The sequence below is a fragment of the Hippoglossus stenolepis genome, chromosome 17 (genome assembly GCF_022539355.2).
Source record: "Hippoglossus stenolepis isolate QCI-W04-F060 chromosome 17, HSTE1.2, whole genome shotgun sequence".
NCBI lineage: Eukaryota > Metazoa > Chordata > Actinopteri > Pleuronectiformes > Pleuronectidae > Hippoglossus > Hippoglossus stenolepis.
Window position 1 is genome coordinate 9,916,146 of NC_061499.1, and position 20,986 is coordinate 9,937,131.

General features: G+C 42.5%; 1 protein-coding gene across 2 annotated transcripts; it reads left to right on the forward strand.

Moving 5' to 3' along the window:
- Positions 1 to 289: 289 nt before the first annotated feature.
- On the forward strand, positions 290 to 20,569 carry zbtb10 (zinc finger and BTB domain containing 10). 2 transcript variants are annotated; one of them, XM_035183234.2, is made up of 5 exons: positions 290 to 1,334; positions 7,967 to 8,993; positions 14,094 to 14,159; positions 16,338 to 16,513; positions 17,419 to 20,569. In XM_035183234.2, exons 1-5 carry the CDS (start codon positions 681 to 683, stop codon positions 17,698 to 17,700), a joined length of 2,205 nt encoding a protein of 734 aa, XP_035039125.1. In that variant the 5' UTR covers positions 290 to 680; the 3' UTR covers positions 17,701 to 20,569. The 2 variants fall into 2 exon arrangements, with proteins under 2 accessions (XP_035039125.1, XP_035039126.1); XM_035183235.2 differs by lacking the exon at positions 14,094 to 14,159 and having other exon boundaries at positions 291 to 1,334.
- The last annotated feature ends 417 nt before the right edge of the window (positions 20,570 to 20,986 follow it).

Sequence of the window (20,986 nt, forward strand, 5' to 3'; positions counted from 1 at the left end):
TTATAATACTGTTATCAATATTAAAAGGCAATTTCAGTTTTGATTGAATATCTAAAATAATAAATTCACATATCCACATATATTTAGGCTATATTGTATAGAACCTGCTTTATAGATATGTTTATGAATATAATTTAACAAATGTGTAATAATGTTAACACTTTTAACATGTTTCTTTACAAGAGACATGTTCCCATAGTGTTCTGGTATGAGTGTAATAAGGACGATATTCTATCCTCTGGGAGCAGAAGCGTGTCAGTGGGGAGCACTTGTCAGTATTCATGGCTCTGAGAGGACCAGCGGAGCCAGAGGAGCAGAAACATGCGGAAGATGGGTGCAGGCTGATCAACAGCACCCCCATCTTCCTTTAAAGCCGTCCCCTCCCTCTCCAGCCCCCCTTCTCTGCTCGAGGTGCATTGTGGGGAGGAAAGTCGTTGCCATTCGACCTCTGCGGGGCCTGCGCGGACGCAGTGAGAACCCTGAAATTCATTATGCCTTCAAAACCTCTATTTATTTCCGCATAACCTACATACTCTCACCGGGAGGGCCAGCGGCGGAGCAAAGCAACGACGACGGTTCATCTCTTTCGGGAAATACATCGTATGCACAGACGTTGTATTTTTTTTGTCGGAGGTGGATACTGTTGAGAAAGTGAAGATTCTAATACATATTAGGAAAAAATGTCCGGTGAGAGAAACCGCAGGTCGCTGGCTTTCCGAGGGGGTGGACTGGCCGGGTTAACGGGTTCCAGCGGTATCGGTGGGGGGAACTGTAACAGCTGGGAGGCCCTGGCCTGTCAAGACCGACATTTTAACGGGAACAGGCCGGATCAAGAGGAGGACAGGGATCTGGGGGCGAAAGGACCATCGCAGAGGAGAGTGGAGGGCGCTGGGTCTGTCAGCGATAGCACGGAACCCGAGGCGGAGGAAGACGAGGACCCGGAAGGGGGCAGCTGGACAGCCGCGGACGGCGACGATCGTGTCGGCTCGGTGGAAGCGGAGAACGGGACCAGGGAGGGGACAGCGGGGAACGGTCCCAACAACGCCGACGGCCAGGAGTCGGGAAGCGGCGCGACGGGATCCAGGAAATCTGGGGTAGAGATGAGACCGCAGACGCTGCTTCAGAAACACTCAGTGTTCCACGCTTCGTGGCTGCAAGAATTTCCATGGCTCAAATTTAGCCAGGAGACGGGACTCATGTCCTGCTCCTGGTGTCACAACATTGCCACTAAAAACAGCGACGAGCTGGTGAAGGGGAGTCGCAACTACAAGCGGGCCTTGTTGCTGAGACATCACCTGTCTTCTGAGCACGGGAGGAATGACCCCACCAAGCAGGTAACGTTAGCTCACGTCCATGACGCTTTCGCTTAGTTACCTGCGTCGCATTAAATACCTGGCACACACTTGTCTCCACACATGTCACTGTCTGTTTTGTTTGACACTCGTAATGAGCATTTTAACAACTTCTAAAACACGCGGAAGCCCAAACAAGGCTGTTGCCGGAGATTCCCAATCCCCTCTCGCGGCTAATTAGCTAGCATCTACCTGCTAACCCGAGCTAGCAACTAGCTTAGCGGACTAGCCGCCTGCAGCTCTGGCTGTCTTGTCGGAGGTGGAGGGCTGTGGAAAGCCCCTGGCGAGGCTAATGTCGACTAACTGAGTTGTGAATGGTGAGAAAAAAACAACACACGCGGCCACTTCTCGGCGTGAGAGATGTGGAACCTCTGATTCGAGTGTCTTGTCCCCACACCAGTTGTGGAAGACGCACCAACCTGCTCCAGTGTGACACCTGCTAGCCACTGTCACACCGGAGGCTGTGTCTCATACCGAGGAATGGACTGCATGTCACGGATAACTGTGAATCATGTCAGCCTCCTGCACGGGGTTAGCATCTACCATTGGTGGCATGGAGCACTTTGTGTTGTACATGCTCACTGTACAGACCCTTTTGTTGTGTCAGCAGCTGTCTTGATTGCTAGCTCGCGAAAGGTCACACAATGGCAAGGGCTCGACCCTAAAAGCCTTTGGGGAACCGCACCCCTATCCAACCCCCCCCCTGCCTTTGGCCTCTCATTCAGTTCTGCTGGCTCCAGATCCCGGGTGACCTCTGGCGCATTTCTTCTTCCTCCTCCTCCTCCTCCTTCTCCTTCTCCTCCCTTTGGGGAGCTAAATTAGAGGCATTGTGCTAGAATGACCCCCCAAAATCCATAGATGGTGTCACTTGCAGGGCCGGACAAGAGGAGCAGAGTAAATCATGTCGCCCAGAGCCTGACAGCTTGCCTTGCCCATAGGCTGTGAAACCTTATGAATGGGCTTAAATGAGGGAAATTGATGCCAGTTAATAGAATGACATGGCATCACCTGACCCTGCCATCCACATATTTTTGTATTAATGGGCTCCAGTGTTGTACCTTTGGGGCATATCTTATGATTAGGGCCCCATCTTGCGTGCCCAAGATTGGAGTCCTATGTCTCACTAATTGGAATTTATTCCTCATTTATTTGATTGGCATTTAAAGACAACGTGTTTAGCCTGCGCTTGAGGTGAAGTCATCGATAGTTGGTTTATTTAGTGTTTCTTTGATTGACTGCTTTTAATCGAAAGCAACCAGGCCAGCTTTATATTTGGTGAACTGTCTTTATTGATGTACATGAGGTGGTTTTTATTGGTTCATTATTTTTATTGCAGTGTCAGCAACAATTATTTACTATTATTTCAGTACCCTCGTAAACACCAGAATGTGTCGAAGAACATTTCTCCCATCAGTCCTATATTAGAAAAAAGAAATGCGGTTACTCACTGTTACTTGTACATTGCCACATCCAGCTTCATATCCTAACAGTGCTCTGAGCTGACAGGGGAATTAGGGGCTGGGTGCTATTTGACTCTAATTTGTGAGCGAAGAGGATTGCACTACTACATTTAGTTTCCTTCCTTTGTACACGCAATCACTAATCAGAATGACTTAAAGTGATCTGCTAACTTGTACACATCTCTAATTGGTAAGGAGAGCAGTAGGAGTGGATTAGGGGCTTGGTGTGGGTTTTCCCTAGCAACAAGGACCCCGTACACTGTACTCAGAGGTTATCCAGGGCATTGTGTCATGGAGGATAGAGCTGGGGAGATAACGTCCCATTGCTGCGTAACTGGAAACAATTTCTATTAAATAATTTCTTGCTGTTTTGGTATTCTTATTTGAAAATTCATTAGTTTATTTTGTAAGCCTTTTGAATAAAACTCTAATCCTTTTCATAAATACAGTACTGTGGAAATAATGAGCAGCCGTGTATGTTAAGCTAGGCTGCATTGTGAGCAGTACATTAAAGTGGAATTATGGTGGAGCGAGGCAACGTCTTGTCCTATTCACCCATTCCTGACGTTAGTCAGGCCTCTGCTGCATTCGTTAAAGCTAACTCGATTAGCCTTAGCACACCAGGGCAGCTGTGGTAAATGTGGGTCTCTTTGGAGAAGGGGGCCGTTGTCCTTAATTCTCTAGATACTGTCTTGTGCTCAGATTGTTCCTTATGCTCACTGGTTAAAGGTTAAGATGAGGCAAAATCAGACCATTGCGTCTCTGCGGTTAGATATGAGATCAGACCACATATCTGGAATCTGCACATCAGTTCATTCTTTAGAGACAGTTTTTTCCTTATGTTCAAAAATGAGTTAAATGGAATGATGAGACTAGAGTAGAACTCCCAGTTTCTCTGTAATTCAGAGGATCGGTTTATGACATGGGGCAAAAAACATGTTGCACCCACATTCGTTGCTGCAGACTAATTCCTTTTCATCACAATGTACAGAGAGACTATTCTACAACTGTAGTTCCATACACATCATGACACAGAGCTACACTGCATAATTATTGCATTAAGTTAGTGTCATTTTGAGCTCTCCACAGCTTTCCTCTTCATACACTCCCTCTTTGTCTCACCCACTCCTGTCTTCTCTTTTCTCTCTCTATTTGTTCTTTGTTTGAGCATCTATAGCAAATTAAATTCCCATCTCCTAACAGAGACACCTGCTCATGACAGTCCAGCAGTATCTGACCTACGTTCAATCCAGGACAGGAGAACGATCATGTAGTCAGGTTTGATAATTAGCATAGACCCATGTGGTTTAAGAACCAAAAACGTTTCCCCTGCATCAGTGTTAGTCTAAATGGGCTGTATGATAAGATAACACACCCCTTATGAGAAATTCAAATACGAGGGGGCTATTGAGACATTTTCACCCCGTGATTCCAGTTACGACAAACACCACACCCATTGTTAACAGTAAGTCTCCCCGTGTAGGGAAGGGGATCCACCCATTGCAGCCTAGTGTCTGCCAGAGAGATGGGATGTTTATTGGGGGCCACAGGTCAGGGGAATGGGGTGGGGTGGAGCCAGAGGGAGAATTCTTCTTGTTGAATCCATCAGTGACTCTACCCTCCCCTGTTTTTTTCCCCTCACTCTGCCTCTTCTGTTGAGGCATTGTTAGGAGGCCGGGAGACACTCGGTGCAGCCCTCCCACACCTTGGGCCAAACGCACACTGCGGTATTGTTCTATCATCTTGGGACAGACGGGTTGGGTGAGTAGGGGGGAGGGAGGTACAGTAGATATAGGGAGTTTTGGCAGGACTGGTGGAGTTGGCCTCGGGGCTGGGCTGGCCATGAGACTGGATTGATGCTGGGTGGGGATAGACGAGGGAAGGGATGGAGGCAAATGTGTGTGTAAAAGGTAAACAAAAACTGGCTCCAGTGGGTCATTATGTTGCATGGGTACGGTGCTGTATCACATGATCTGGTAGAGGTGTGTCTGAGAGTTTGTCATGGATCTGTTGGCCTTTGGGCTTTGTGGTTTGTTTGGGTTTGTGGTTTAGTTTTGTTGAAGGGCACTATTCTCTAATTGGCAGCATGACTTGACCCTGTTGTCTGTCAATCAGGAGGCTTGAATTTATGGCCATTTTGCTTTGTTTAATCCACCTGTAAATCAATTCTGATTGTTGGTTCACTGTAGCATCCATGTTTTATTCAGATTCTACTTCTCCTCCTCTTTTCCTCTTGGATTCCTTCACTGTCCGTCAGTCTTCCAGCCCTACCAACTCCGGCTCAAATAAAGAAAACTAGCCACGTCATAACTGGGGGAGGTTGATATTGTCCCCACATTCCCCGTTGGCTCAGGCTGGTTTTGCCTCCAGCATCTGTTGTGCAGGGTTGGTGTGCTGGTTCCTTAAAGCTCACACGTGGCACATCTGGAGAAAGGATGCTGCTGCTGCTGATGAGGCCAGTATGGAGCAACTTATCCAGTACCAGGCTGTCCTAGCTTGACTCCAATGTTGTGCAAGTGTGTACATACAACACACTCGCACAAAAAAGTCATATCAGAACTGCCAGGCGAAGTCTTACCTCTCTGGCCTGTTGCCTTGCTATGTGCGTAATGGATAAAAGCTGTGGGGAGTCATGGGGTTTGGGGGTGGGATGGCGAGTTGAAATGATAAAAGGGATCTACAAATTCTCCGGGTAGAAGAAGTCTGTGAATACTCAAGGTTTTTCAAAGGTGTTGGCTGTTTTATTCTGTTTAACCCACACTATCTGCCGACTATGAATGTTTGTTTGAAGGTATTGTTTTAGGAAGCTAAATGTAATTCATCTTCAATTAGCACTGCATTGTTTAAAGCTTATTCGGTGTAATCTTATCCATAGCAGACAAAAGCAAAACAGGAAAAACTCAAAGCGCATCTAATTTGTCTTGTCGCGATAGCACTCATGCCCTTCACCACACCAATATATTCCTCCAGTGTACTCAACATGATGACCATGCCCCTCCAGAGGCTTTGATGTGTATATCATGTAATAATTTTTTTCCTCCCACTCCTCATCCTCTCCGCCTCACCCACATGCACCCTGGCTCCTTTCTATGCTTGCGAGTGGGAGCTGCTGTGTAATAAGAGAGTGAGTGCCTTTCACAAAGGCCCACAGTGAGTGGACAATGAGCCTCAGGGAGAACACGGGCCATTGTGAAGGCTAAAATGGGGTGACCCATCTCCTTCTCTCCGCAGCACTTGCTTTTCGTGCCCCCTCTGCTCCACATTTTCTTCTCCGCCCTTTTTCTCGAAGCTCAAGGTCTCACTCTCTGCCTCATGCTCTCAATCATTTCTTTGTGCATGTCTTATCAAGCTTTTCTCCTTTATGCTCCAACTATTTCACATCTTTTCACACTTAATTTTATCAGCTCTGTTTTTACTTTATCCATCATAACTCTGCACTTCAGCTCTTGTCTATTTTCTGTCTTTCTATCCTCCTTTTATTTCTCTTAGCCTGCAAAGCACTCCCACTTCTGCCCTCTCCCTCATTCTGCCTTTCATTTCATCCTATCTATCTCTATCTCTCCCTCATTCGGCCTTTCATTTCATCCCATCTCTCCCCCTCCAGCTGTGGCAGAGGATGATAAGCCCCCCTATACTACACTGTGTGCCCAGGCTGCCCTGGACAAGAGCTGCAGTGTGGAGGGAATATGGGTGGGGGCTGGGTGGGGACCTCAGAGAAATGGATTTAATCTGAATTACTCGAGCTGAAACCCCAGCTGTGTGTGTGTGTGTGTAGGCAGCTTGGTTTCTGTGTGTGTGTGTGTGCACATGCATGTGGGGTAAAAATGCAGGGCTCGAGCAATGTGAATTATTCTGGATTAGGACATCTGCTGTGCAATTTTAAAATGAGCCGGAGATGTATGCCACTGCATGTGTGCAACTTGTGGAAACACTACAATATAGACCACTACGCATTCTTGGTTTATATGCATGTTGGTTTTGTTTTTTTATTGGGCGCTGTATTTTGTCTGAAAGCATGTATATATTTACCTTAACCAGAACTATGTGGGTTATATGTGCCTTGCAAGCTTATACATGCACATATGTGTATACTCCCCTCTCATCTGCTCTGTACCAGGCTGGCCCTTTGCCCTGGTATGGGGGAGCAGGGGAGGAAGAATGGGGCTGTTACAGGGTAGTTCTTTACTACTGCCAGTTCCCCTCCCATCCTACAGTCAGGTTGTACCCTGTTTTGGAAACTCGTCAGGCCTCATTATGGCCTGTTTTACATCTACCCTATAAGTTAAAGGGAGGGGACATTTTACATTACAGAAGCTAAATGTGTTTGAAATCTTGAAAAACTACTTTCAAATTCTGCTTTGGAGGTAATTACCAAACTTGAAAGGGCACTCTCAATGCTCTTTTTGTTTAGATGACTTTTAAAACTAAGTGGTTTGCTAGAGTTACCAAAAATTTGAAGTTTAATTCTTCTCCAGCCTAAATAGATAGAATATTTTCGTATATTAAGTTCTGTTTATAACTAACGCAGTAAGCATAACATTTTCATGCCAGCCACAGTGAGTAAAAGTTTATTTCAGTGTTCATTGTTTTGCATCGTTTTTGTCATACAAACAAGAGTCAGTAATGCTAATTTCGCAGACACAGTTGTCTTCCCAGTTACAGGCGTCATTTATTTATAAAATTCAATTGATCGAAAAGGTTTTTCCTAACATAACTAGGGCTGTGCCCTCTCAGACTAGAGCTAAATCTGATGAGAGATTTTACAGTAAATTAATGAAAGATAAAATCCCAAAGACCACTGAACAAAGCAGTCTACTCTATTTGTAATTCTATGATACTTGTTTGTCTAGTTGTTGTGTACTGCAAGTTGGATGAAGAAAACAATTTGATCATAGGTCTGTGTAAAACTACACCTTTCATTACTCCACATACACCTCTTTCTTACCCTCACATAACAGAAGCCTGTCAAACTTGTTTCACCCCTACGGCAGGTGCTTTGGTGTCACGCAGGGAACCCCGTGTGTGTCTTTTGTAAAGACAGACACGTTACAGACAGGTTATACATGTATTTATGCTTGCTTTTGCAAATAACTTGCTCTAGCATACAAAGGCTTCTCTAATCATTTTTCTCTCTACCTCTCTTTCACCTCAAAGGAGACGGCAAGGCCCTCAGACAACGCCAGCCCTTCCACTAACTGCTCAGAGGAAGACTACCGCAGCAAGACCAATGAGAACTCCTACTGTTACCAGCTTCTCCAGGAGCTGGACAAGCAACGCAAAAGTGGCATACTCTGTGATGTCAACATAGTTGTCTCGGGCCAGGTTTTCCGCGCACATAAAAACATCCTGGTGGCTGGTAGCCGCTACTTCAAAACCCTCTACTGTCTGACCAAGAGCGAAGACCAGGACCCGGCCACGGTCACGCACCTGGATGTTGCTGCTCTGCAGGGCTTCTCAGTTATCCTCGACTTTCTCTACTCCGGGAATCTTCTGCTTACAAGCCAAAATGCCATTGAGGTGATGACTGTTGCTAGTTACCTCCAGATGACAGAAGTTGTACAATCGTGTAGGGCTTTTATAAAGGATGCCCTGAATATCAGCATCAAGCAGGAGGCTCCAGATTCAGTGGTGGTGGATTACAATAAGCGGCAGATGGTTTCCAAAGAGGGACAGAGAAAGCTGGACCGGAAGCCGAGCAACTTCTGGGCCACAAGCATTCTGTCAAAGTTGTCGATCAAGGCCAGCAACAACCAAGGAAAAGATGCATTGGAAGAAGAAGATGACAACGGCAGGGTGAAGGAAGAGACCAGCGACATAGAGGTGACAGTGATCGGAAATGAGGGCTGTGCCCTGGTGACCCATGGAGCCTCTGGTAACTGGACCCACCAAAATGAGAACTCCTCTGATTCAGCAGAGACCAATGATACACGGTCGGCGGGTGACCAGGTCTTCGTCTGGAACGAGCCTGCCAAAGGTGGCGCTGCAGCAACACCTGCAGCAATAAAACGTGAGGCACCAGATGCGGCGGCCGGAAGCGGGCGGAGGAAAAAACAGACCACCACACGCCGTTTTGTCTACAACTTCCCACCAGAGCCTGAAGAGGGATTCGATGAGGGGATGTTCATCCAGCCTTCGGCCTCCTACCCAAGAGAGGACTTCTCCTCCCTCTCTGAAAATGCTGGTAAGAGGCTCCTTTGCACTTTAACCACACCCCTCACACACACTCCACTCCCAGTCCCTTCCCCTGTAAAATATTGCATGTATAGCTTCACAGTTAAGTCATGAATTTCTTATTCCTATTCCTATTACACAACACACTCTCTCAAAGTGAAATGTAGAGGCTCCTTTTTACAGTGCAGAGGTCTACACACAAGACTTGTTCGTAAGTTCTGCGTGTACAGTATAAAAATACATATTTTTCCTACTGGAAAACTAATACAAAATAGTCTAATAGTTTATATCTCTGTCCTGCATCTTATACACCATGTAGAACATTCAGTTAACGTTCAGCTTAACATGGGTTTAAGTAGCCTATAGTGCATAAAGCAGGCCAACGCGGCCAGGGTCAAAGAGCAGTATCATTAAAGGAGGTGGTGGTGGTAACTCTGTGATAACCAATCCTGCCAAACCTTGTTAAGATAAGAGTTTAGAAAGTAATAGAGGAAATGTTGAGAGAGAAGTGCAGTGGCATAGATTCTTAGCTCACAATTTTGGTGGCCCCTTTCTCTGAAAAGTCGCATTATGAGTGCATCTAAGGGCCCGTGGTTTCCCCTGCTCACTGTCTGCATCTCTGTATTGTGTTACAGATGTGAAACTTGGCATAAAACTGCTGCTAGTAGGAGACAGAGTAAACAAGCAGGCAGCATTAGTTCTGTCTGCACTATGTCCAATCAACTCAATCATTGGCTTCAGTATAATGTCTGAAAAAATAAATTACTGTCACACTCCAGAACTAAAATCATGCCAAGTTTTAAGTCTGCACCATCACATCAAATTAAAGTATTATAGAATGATTTACAGAATGTGATGCATATCCCCCATAAATGTCACATTTAATGTCTTTGTAATTGTGTACTAGCATTTAAAATAAAGGTATGAAATGCCTCTAAAATTTGGTCTTTACATGGGAAATATTGCCTCATTTATATGAATTAGCTGTCACTATTTTGTGACGTATCTAATCATGTCACAGGCACCAATAATGGAAACAGCGGACTGCCTGCAGGGGATAACACTGATGTGACCAATCAAATTATTGATCACTGCACGAAAATAATGGATTTTTAAGCCTTTAATCAACGTCCCGCTGTTGCACCGAACAATGTGGATATTTGGTTGTCAAGCTTTTCACCAGTTACTCACTCCAAGCCGTGAGCTCCACTAATCACTCCAGAGCAGGAGGGGGGGGGGGGCTTTTCTAAAGTTACGCCCACCTGGAGATCTGCGTTTCAGCACAGGGACGTGTTGCCACATCACTGCTGAGACTCGTTTCAAAGAAAAGATAAGACGTTTTGAAGCAAAGGGTGATTTAGATTGGCATGTCATGTTTCCTAGTAAATACTTAAAGAGTTGGAGATGGTTGAAAGCATAATTTGTCCTGCATTCATTTAAATCATAACTGTATGTCGTGGTTGGAAAAAAAACACTGAATCCCTTCGACCTTTTTAAGTGGCTTTCACTCATTCTTACTTTTGCTCTCCTTTCCATATTCTCTCTGTCTGTTTACCCTTTGACACCTTCCGCTCTATATCTCTTAATCCATCCATCGCTCCATCCTTCCTGTCCACGTACAGGGTACTGCTTGCAATAATCTCTTCTCTCAGCTCAAGCCTGCTCCTTCTGTCGGCCGCATTAAGCATGGCACTCCATGTAACTATAATGATATCACGTATCGAGGGGAGTGGTATGGACTTTGTGGAGGCGAAGTGAGGGGCAGATAGTGTGTGTAGCAAAAGGGAGAGAATTTTGTCTGTGTGTGAGAGAACGAGAAGCCCTCCCTAATGCAGGATAATGAAGAATGCAGGGGAAAGATTTCTTCCCCCAGGCCTCCCTAAATGCACTTCAATGCTCTTAGTGCCTCTGACTCCTCCTAGGGTTCTTTTTAATGTGTGCACAAAGTGGATCTGGGTGTTGTAGTAGCCTGGGCAGACCCTCACTTAGAGACTGAGTTTATCTTCAGTCTACAGCCTTTTTCTCTTCATGTGTTGTTGTAAAGCCCAATGTCTCTGATGCATACTATTTTTTTTTTTTTCAAATACAGCTTTTGAATAAGCTGTTAATGACAGTTTCAAATAGTTTGCCTTTCACATGTGAAGAACACAGCAGAAGATTGTATGAGTCTGACAAATTCACAAAAACAGGAAAATGATTCAGGCGAGTGGTGGCACCTGGGTAGAGCAAGCAGGAGGAAGGACATGTTAATGTATATCTGACTGAGTCGCTTGCTATCCCTGCAACTTGAAATTTTCTGCGTCGGTCTTTATTGCAGAAAGCTGTAACTTTGGACGCGCTGTTGTTAAACAAGCTGTTGTGGAAGAGGTGGGGTCCAGAGAATCTGAGGATGGATTAAACTAGTAGAAATAAATGACAGTGGCACATTTAGAAGTTAAATGTTAAGGTTTTATTTGTGTGGGCAGATTAACAGCTGTTTCATACTGTTTACACTGTTTGTCACTTCCTGCTGTAAAAGGATGGTTTTCTTAACATTTTCTCAGTTCCCTTATGTAGATGCTAATCCTCAAATGCAAAAATGAGGTTGATCTAGGTGCATCACTAATGCCATAAAGTTGCTAAGACTGTTGTTTAGCTATTGAGGTTTGAGCTGATCTTATGTTGACTTGGGTGTATGTGATATTCTGCATTTGTACTTTTGCGTGTATTTGGGTTTAGTTGTAATATAGTCAGAGCACACAGAACAATATTAGTGTACAGTGCATATAATGATGGTCCAGTACCGACTATGGACAGATTATTGTCGAGGATTTCAGCTTGTGACGGTGTTTCCCACAATCCCTCCCTGCCGTCCACACTTGATCATTCTTGTATCGCATACAGTGCTCAATTGTTGGGACTTGCTCTGGATGTGTGTCACATGATGTTTAAAATGGGAGTTACGCTTTACTATATATTACATTACAAAGCAAAAATGAGAATGCGTATTTATTAGTCATGTCTGCTGTGGGTTATTAGATTATCCAATAAAGTTTTTAATATATGTATAGAGCGATTCAGTCATGCAGAATAGACTAAGGGGGGCTTTCCATTTTCCTCTTGGCCTTATACTAGGTGTCATAAGTTAATCTTTTGGAGATGAGATGCGCTCTGAAACTGGACCCAACCCTCTTGCACCATCAGTCGTTGCATATTTAAGTTTGAATACTGGCTGCCCCACTTTCCCTCTGTGAATACACACGCTTGACTTTCATTTTGCTTCGGTTTGATCTATGTGGTCATGCCCCAACGGCGGAAACATGGTCGCCAAAATGGTGCTGCTCTTCCTGTTGCTTTCTTTGTATTGTCACTTTCAAAATATGTGCTTAAGTCTTTTTTTTCTCTTTAGGAGGTTGTTAAACATCTCTGACTGCAACTCACTATCAGTCTTTATGAATCAATCTGCACATTTTTTTCTTGATTTAAAGGACCAGTGTGTAGGATTTGGAGGATCTATTGGCAAAAATGGAATATAATATTCATAGTTATTGTTTAACCTTAGAATGAGCCCTAAATATCTACATTTGGAGCAGGTCATCTTCCACAGTGTCTGTCATCTTGTATTGACATGTTTCTATAGTAGCCAAGAACAAAACTCTTCCTTTTATTTTAACTGACAGCCAATCCCAGGTACTTGGAAAGTAAGGGGTGGAGAGGAGGGGTATTCAGTTGGTTGCAATGTGCAACCTCACTGCTAGATGCCACTAAGTCCTACACACTGAACCTTTTAATCTGGTCTTTAAAATACCAGGAAACAGCCTGTCACAATTCCCTGCATTCCAATGGGACATCTTCATGTTTCATTTAATCCAACCAATTAACAGCAATGTTTTTTTTTTTTTATCCAACCACCAGTCCAGATCTCTTAGAAAAGCAGTTTAGAATTTTTATAATCAAACGTTCAACAATTATATATTTGGCATTTTAGTGGAACATATCTTGGCTGTAAATCAAGTATTTTAGCATTAAAATGTAACAAACTCTTAAAATAGCCAATCACACTTTTCTTCCGCCAAGTGGTGTTAACTGGTGTTAAACTGAAAAACGTCTGGTAATGATTTACCCAAAAAGAAAAAATGGTGACAAACACAACTTCAGAGCCAGCCGGACACTTTACAGAGTCACAGGAAGGCGAGTGTTGTGGAAAATGAGTTGTTGAAATATAGTTGAAAGTGAAGGGTGGTTTCATGTCTCTAAGTACTTTGCCATCGTTGTCTGCACTTACAACACTGAACCCGCAGCCAGCACTCACTCGTGGCCCATAAATTCTTGAGTCTTCTCCAAACAACTCAGTTGGATTGTTTAAAGGGTGGGTGCTGCACACAGAGCAGGTGAAATGCATTTGCATACACACCAGTCTCTGTAGGAGCGTGCACACAAACACACACCCACACACAGTAACCCCTCCCCCAATCCCCTGCGAGGTGCAAAGCTGCCAGGGGCAGTTCCCTACCCTCTCTAATCCACTCTAATGCCCTGGGGCTGTCCTCACTATTCCAAATATTGACCCAGGGAGAATAGACACACACACACACTCTCACAGGGGGCGTGTCTTTAATGGATTCGGAGCGCTGATGCTGGAGGAACCAGACACGCACACACAAACACAGGTGCTCACACAAGTGCTCACAAAAGCTGAGTGTAAGCTGAGCCGGTGTGAGGGCTCGACTCTGTCGTTCTCTAATTAACCCCCTCCCTCTCCACTGGAGCCCTGGTTACAGCATTAGTTTGCTGCTCTGGCCTGAGGTTCACGCTGCTTTACATATAGTAGGGACGTTTGTGTGTGTGTGTGTGTGTGTGTGTGTGTGTGTGTGTGTGTGTGTGTGTGTGTGTGTGTGTGTGTGTGTGTGTGTGTGTGTGTGTGTGTGTGTGTGTGTGTGTGTGTGGGTGTGTGTGTGTGTGTGTGTCTTTGCCCGTGTTGTTAACTGAAACTCCCATTGTTCCATGTGGGAGGTGGTTAGTTTTGTACACAAGGCATTGTGAGGTGTGTGTGCACCCCCCACACTATCAACCACCTCTCATCTCTCTTTCTCCCTCTCACTTCCCTTGACCCCCCCCTCCCCTTTCCCAGAGCTGGCCAATCAGATCCAGTATAGCATCATCCAAGACTTGCAGCAAGGCGAGTCCTGGGAGAATGGTAAGATGCCGCACTCTCAAGACTACTACTAAAATCTTGATTCAGGATTCGTCCACACTACTGCCTTTTAAGTTTTAAAACGCATAACTGTTGCTACGTCCACACTACCGCGGTTTTCAAGCCCCAAAAACTCATTTTGGACGCAGGCCCTATTCAACTTTGGGGTTGCGTTTGAGTCTGCACAGACACAGAGATAGAGACTTTTGCAAACCCTGTGGTAGAAACCACATTTGCTGCCTAACTGGGTCTTATTTGTCACAACTCGACTACCAGTTTATATTCAGTATCCGTTCTATGTTGTCATCGGTCAAAGGAAAAAATCCCCACCCTTACTTTTCTTCATTGCTATTACTTTTTCAGAGTATTGTCTGTAACCAAGCAACCAACTGCAGAGCAGACTGTGAGTGTGGGTCGTCCATTCAGTATGTTTCATTTTGCATGTTCAGTCATTGTGGATGGTGATAAAGCAGCTGGTATAAAACCAGATGAAACTAAACTATAACGTTATACGGTTTGTGCAGATCAGTTGCTATTGCCACAGTTTGACTACTATGGTATCAATACCTGTTATTATAAAGTAGACATATATTACTGCAGAAACCATACACATCTATCTTGCTATAGACCGCAGCTCAGGACTAGTAGTTATTTAATTCTATTATTATCCAACAATAAATTAGTTCCTTAAAGACCATGCATAAAGTGGGTATAGAAAATGAATGGATGCTGTTTCCATGTCACCTCGTTTTTTTTTCTCCGACACAATGACCAACATGGGGGTAGATCTCGATTGAGAGGAGCCGACCTCCATTGTTCTATTATAAGCCTGATGTACCAGATGACATGGGGTCATAGCCATTCACCTGCAATATGTACAAGTCTATTTGTCCATAAAGAAAAAAGAGGAGCTCATGTTTATGTAATGATTTCAGTTTGTACCTACTCACGCTTCATGTGTATAGATGACAGTGAAAAGTGAGTCCTAAGCCTCTAATACCTACGTTAACAGCTTATTACACTTCGACAAGTAGTCTCCTTGCCTCACACACGTATATACATGCAGAGTGAATACACAGGTGACCTGCTTCTCATCAACCCTCCTCCCCCTGGCAACCCACCCTGACAACGCCTCTGTTGTGTGCTCCCTGGCTCAAACAAAAGGCCCGAGCCTGTTACCCCACTCTCTCTCTCTCACTCTCTCTCCCTCTCTCCAGTGAAGACTAACACTCAGTTTGGAGCCTTTTCAAAATCAATACTTGGCTTATTTATTTTTAAGCCCTGCTGTCCTCAGTTGCTTGTTAGCATAAACGTCCCTGGAGGGATAATGAAAGAAAGTGCTTGTATGAGGACGTCTTGATTTCTTTATTTTACAGACAGAAATAAAATTAAGAACATTTACTCCATCGAATTGAGACGCTGAGTGCAATCATAGTACATAAATAAAATATGAGTATCAATGAAAAATAGTAGCATTGTGCTCATTCATGTTTTAGCTCGTGTGTTGCTAAGATTTTTTTATTGGAACATAACAGATCCATATGCACTTAAGATGTTTTTATTCGTCATGAGATTATTAGTTGTTACTCTATTATTTCTATTGTAATAGAAGCTATTCCACTCGTAATTTCCACAATTACATTGTAAATGAAACTGCATGTTTATTTTAATGTCGTACAACAACAGATCCATGTTGATGCTTTACATGCTCTGCTTATATGAGCCTGTATCCTCTCTTGACATCGCCATGGTGAGACCTCCAACATCATTTAAATTGAACTGCAGACAAGCGCCAGTTACTTAGCAACAGAGCTGGACTGTGAAGCCACTGTAATCACCTGCATTTCTGCAGTTTAACAAACTTCCACAGATTCGTCTGTGATGCTTTAAACTTAGTGGTTTGTGTTCTCTCTAATGGTCACGGCATCTCGACTCCATGATTTGATGCAGACAGGATATTGGTTCCTGACACACCCGCTCACTCATCGGAGTTAATAGATGCAGCTTTTATGATAATTGCCTGGTTCCATCTCAAGCTTATTAGTTGAGAGTACATCCAGTCAAATTACAACTTCACTCAAAGATGTAAAGCTAATGATCTGATCCTGGTGCTGCTAAATCTAATTCCTGACCTGACCTCTGGCTTCATGTCTATATTTCTGTTTTTCTCTCTGCTCCCAGGTGAGTCCTCACACCTAGCCCTCAATAAGCTCAAGTGCCCCCACTGTAACTACATCGCCAAGCACCGGCGCACGCTCAAGAGGCACCTGATCATCCACTCAGGCGTTCGCTCATTCAGCTGCGACATCTGCGGCAAGCTGTTCACCCGCCGTGAGCACGTAAAGAGACATTCCCTGGTGAGTCCGCACATGTACACTCGCAATATACTCTTCTCTCAGAACACCACGTAAGATCCATTCACCTTTTTCTGGTGAACACTACTGTCTCGGCCACTTTTTATATTGTTTCACCTTCATGGTGTTTGTATGACAGATTTTGTTTCATCGTGTGAGTGAAAAGAGATATCTTTAACATTTCATCTCATCTAATGCAGGGAGCACATAGGGTTTCTTGCAAAGTGGTGCAAAATGAATGGATTTTTGATACTGTCCTTCATCCCTTATGTTTATTATAAAGGTTATGTAGATTATTACTGGCAGCACATTTTGACAAAAACAAACCAATCAGAAATGTTTTATAGACTAAAGGTTAATTGACTATTGTTATAATCAGCTAAATGTTGTTTTATGCTCATGTTCCCTGTGGAGATAAAAGAACAGAAGTACATTTGTTCTCCGTTATGAAGGAATAGTTCAACATTGAGAAAAATGTGCCTATTAGCTTTCTTGCTGGAAGAGAGTGATATCAAAATATGCATGTATATAGGTAGATAAATATGAAGCTACTGCTAGCAGCCAGATGGCTTAAGCCTTACTGCTTGATTTCCTCAATTACAGATATGTGCAGTGTAAAAAGTCAGGGGGCACCTCAATACTCCATGCACCTTCATCTGCACTCTGATGGTCTGGAGCTAAAGGGAGTTATCGCAGATCAGGGGCTTTTGTCTGCGACTTGCAAAACTCGTCTTCGATTGGCAAATCGGGCTGAAAATCGTGTAGCGTGAACTAAGCTTTAACTTCCCAAAACTGTACCTGTAAATGTCATATTGACAAATAACTAGTGATTCCAAACTTCAAATGACTAATCTGACTTCTTCCATCTCCTTGACTTTCCTGTTTCCCTCTCTCCATCTCTCTCTCAGGTGCACAAGAAGGACAAAAAGTACAAGTGCATGGTGTGCAAGAAGATCTTCATGCTTGCAGCCAGCGTTGGAATCCGCCATGGTTCACGGCGTTACGGTGTGTGCGCGGACTGCGCTGACTCGCACCAGGCCACTCAGGAGGGCCTGGAGGGCATGGAGTTCCCTCGCGACGAAGACTTCGAAGGCGAGGAAGGGGACGACCTGGAGGGGGATGAGCCTACCGACAATGACCAATCAAATTGGGGTGAGGGCAACGCTGGTGCTGCCCAGGAAAAGGACTAAGAATTTTAAAAACAAGCTTGAGAAACAAAATTAAAAAGTTGATGTTTAATATATATGTATTCAAAAATCTAGCTGGTAAACAATCAACTCCAAAGTGCTATCAAACCTTGAGGTTACTTAATTGTGCAAGTATATGACGAAGAGATGGGTTAAGAAAAAGCTTTGGTAGAGTGGGAACTCCAAGATGTACAGATTTTATTATTGTTAAAATGTGTCCAACTCTGGGCCCAGAGCCCACAAGAGAAAGATTCTAACGACTAATAATATGATAAATCAGGTTTTTGGTGATGTACTTTTATTTCCTGTTATTTCGGGGGAGAGTTGGGCAGGGTGATGACGTAGTTTTTGTGTTGGGGGGGTTAGGCCAATCATCTAAAAAAACGTAGAAAAAAAAAGAACTGTTAATTATTTAATTTATGAAGAGAGGTTATTATGGTCTTATCAAATGCTCTAATTTTTATTTCTGTTTTTGTCTGCAGCCGAGGCACAGTCATGGCTGCTGCTTTCGTCTCAATCTGAGAGTATATTGCTTGGTGCTTGTAGAAGTACACGGAAGAAGAGCATTATTGCCGACAGGAAGATTTTTAACTTGCTCTGTAGATCTTGTTTAGATGCGCTGAATATTATATTATTCTTTTTCTCTCTTTTGTTCTTTCTTTCCCTGCAAAGATCTTGGAACCAAAAAATCTGTTTTGTGACTCTAATGTATGACAGCCATATTTATGATTAATTTAAGAGGGCTGTGATATGATGCCAAACAGACCGCACACCAAGATTTAGCAGGATACAAAAACTACTGAATACGCTAAAAAAAAGAAAGACGTGAGGGTTTTTTTGTTAAGCGGGATAAAGCGATTAATTTAAAAAAAAAAAAAATAGAAAAGAAGCGAAAGTACAAGGGGAAATGTTATTGCTAGCTTTATACAAATCACGGCGTCACAGTAACACTTTATTAAAAGCATTTGACTTTCACTTAAAGCTTGAATTTTGCCAAATGACGAAACGTTTGGTGCTGTAATGCTTGTTGCAGAATACTGGACCTACAGGCTATATATGATGTTTATAATCATAAAGCTTAAACTGACTCAGTTATACATATGTAATCAGCTTAAACTATAGAACACTGTTGTGCTACGGCGACTATCAGGTAATGCTTTGCCATTATTTTTAAGCTTTGTATTTTATTTAATGCAAACACACACACATGCCATTTTGTAGAACTACCGGCAGTACTTGTAATTGACGTTCTAAGGACCTAAGTGGACATCGATACCTTTATACGTTTGTTTATATTTGGTACTGAGTTATATAATAAATACAATATATAAATATATATATATATTTTGAATCACTTGAACGTTGGCTGTGAGGGAGAAATGTGCAGAAAGTCATGATGTGTGATGTTTTAACTCCATTTTTCATGTGTAAAAGGCATACAAGATGTCATCTGTTTAATTTGATGTAAGTTTGTTTTTATTTCTTAGGTCTGCCAGGTAGAAAAACACTTTGTTCCACAAAAAGTGAAGCTCTATGGCACCTCATAGACATGCACTTACTTTTGCGTTCATGAGAATAATTTTTCTTTTTGTTTTGTTTTTCTTGCTTCCCCAAAAAGCGGGTCTGAATGGAACTATATATATACAAAAAACAACTGTTGTGTCTTTCTTCCAATGCGCAACTTTTTTTATTAGACATTTTGTTTTGTTATTTAATATTATATATTGACTCCAAAATGCAATCAAGACTGTTAATTTCTATTTGTCCAACCAAAATTGTTGTTTTTTTTAATTATTGTTGAAATATAATGTATAAGAAAAGCCAGGTGAAAACTTGCTTAGTGTAGAAAATCCTTGCTCGTGTCTGTAATTGTTGAGATTTTTAAATGTTTATATGCGACAGAATCATTCACTTTACCCTAGATACATATTTTGTTTTAATTTGTTCTTTCCAACGACGTTTCCTTCTCAATTGTTTTTTTCATTAAGCACATATTTTCTAAAGAAACATGGATTGTTTGCGGGTTAAAACCTTGGAACAGCAGTATCTGTTCATATGCAGTGGATTATTATACAGTTATGTACTGAAGTGCTAATGATACAGACAATGTGTAACTTCCCTTTACTCTTAGTGGAAGAAGAGCTATTTTAAGTCATAGAGATGTTCATCCTCTTGGTGTCACTTTTACCTTCAAATCACTGTGGGAGGGGTTATATTATGGATATATATATATATATGTGTGGAGATATATGAGATAAATATATATATATATATATATATATATATGAAGAAAATATTATTTAACTAGTGGATTTACTTAATGGAACACATTGACAGTCAGCCACAAACCTCCTGACGTGGTGGTTTATTTCCGTGAACTTAAACCTTCCGCTTTCTCTCTCTCTCTCTCTGTTCACGCTGTGTGCTTGTTCATCACGCCATCCTGTTGTCTTGTTTGTTCTTTTTATACTATTTACCATCCTACTGATTTTACTGTAATGAATGAAACTCAAAAACTATGATGTATCATTTTAGATTTTATGCTGTATTTGTTATATGGACAAAAAAAAAAACACGAAAAACAAAGCAAAAACACTACAGATGTAAAGCAGAGGTTTTTTTTCCCCAGCTGTATTTTTTTACGCTGTTGCAAAAGGGTTGTATTTTTCAATTTCTCTCGAACTTTAACAGTGATGCAAACTCGGGCCGCGCCTCAGTGCCCTCTGAACACAAAGCAAATTCAGGTTACTCTTTTTACGTTTTTATCAAAGGTTTTCAAAGATGGAATTACATTCTCCTCTTTCCTCTCTGAATTGTACTACTGTTCCTCTCTCTACTACATTTTACGAATAAAACTTTGATATTGCTTTAACCTTTTTGTCCACTCATTCTACTGTATTGATACATTTGTTCTTCTATACGTTTATACAGGAGCAAACTTATTTATGTTTGGAAATAATGATTTCAAGATGAATCCTTTCAAAACCCAGAGCACCAAACAATATCCCTAAAAGATTGATACAGTTATATATAACTACAGAAGTTTTGGTTTCACCAGAGGTGGAACTCTCTTGACCTATTCCACATTCTCTGAAAACAATTGCTTTATAATTAATTATTATTATAATTATAATTAAATACAATTTTAGTAAAATTACATGAATAAAATGTGCTTGAAGTGCCAAGAGTAAGAATATTTGTTATCCTGCCAATGATTTATTATTTCATAACAATACTAGTTACTGATGGATCAGTGTGAGCACATTTTAAAAAGAACAACGGTTAATAT

Bases quoted from the DNA above. Each gene is read 5' to 3' on its own strand.
- zbtb10 (XM_035183234.2), top strand. From the start codon at position 681: ATGTCCGGTGAGAGAAACCGCAGGTCGCTGGCTTTCCGAGGGGGTGGA. The intron at 8,994-14,093 runs GTAAGAGGCTCC...CCCCTTTCCCAG, and splicing joins CTCCCTCTCTGAAAATGCTG to AGCTGGCCAATCAGATCCAG. The intron at 14,160-16,337 runs GTAAGATGCCGC...CTCTGCTCCCAG, and splicing joins AGGCGAGTCCTGGGAGAATG to GTGAGTCCTCACACCTAGCC.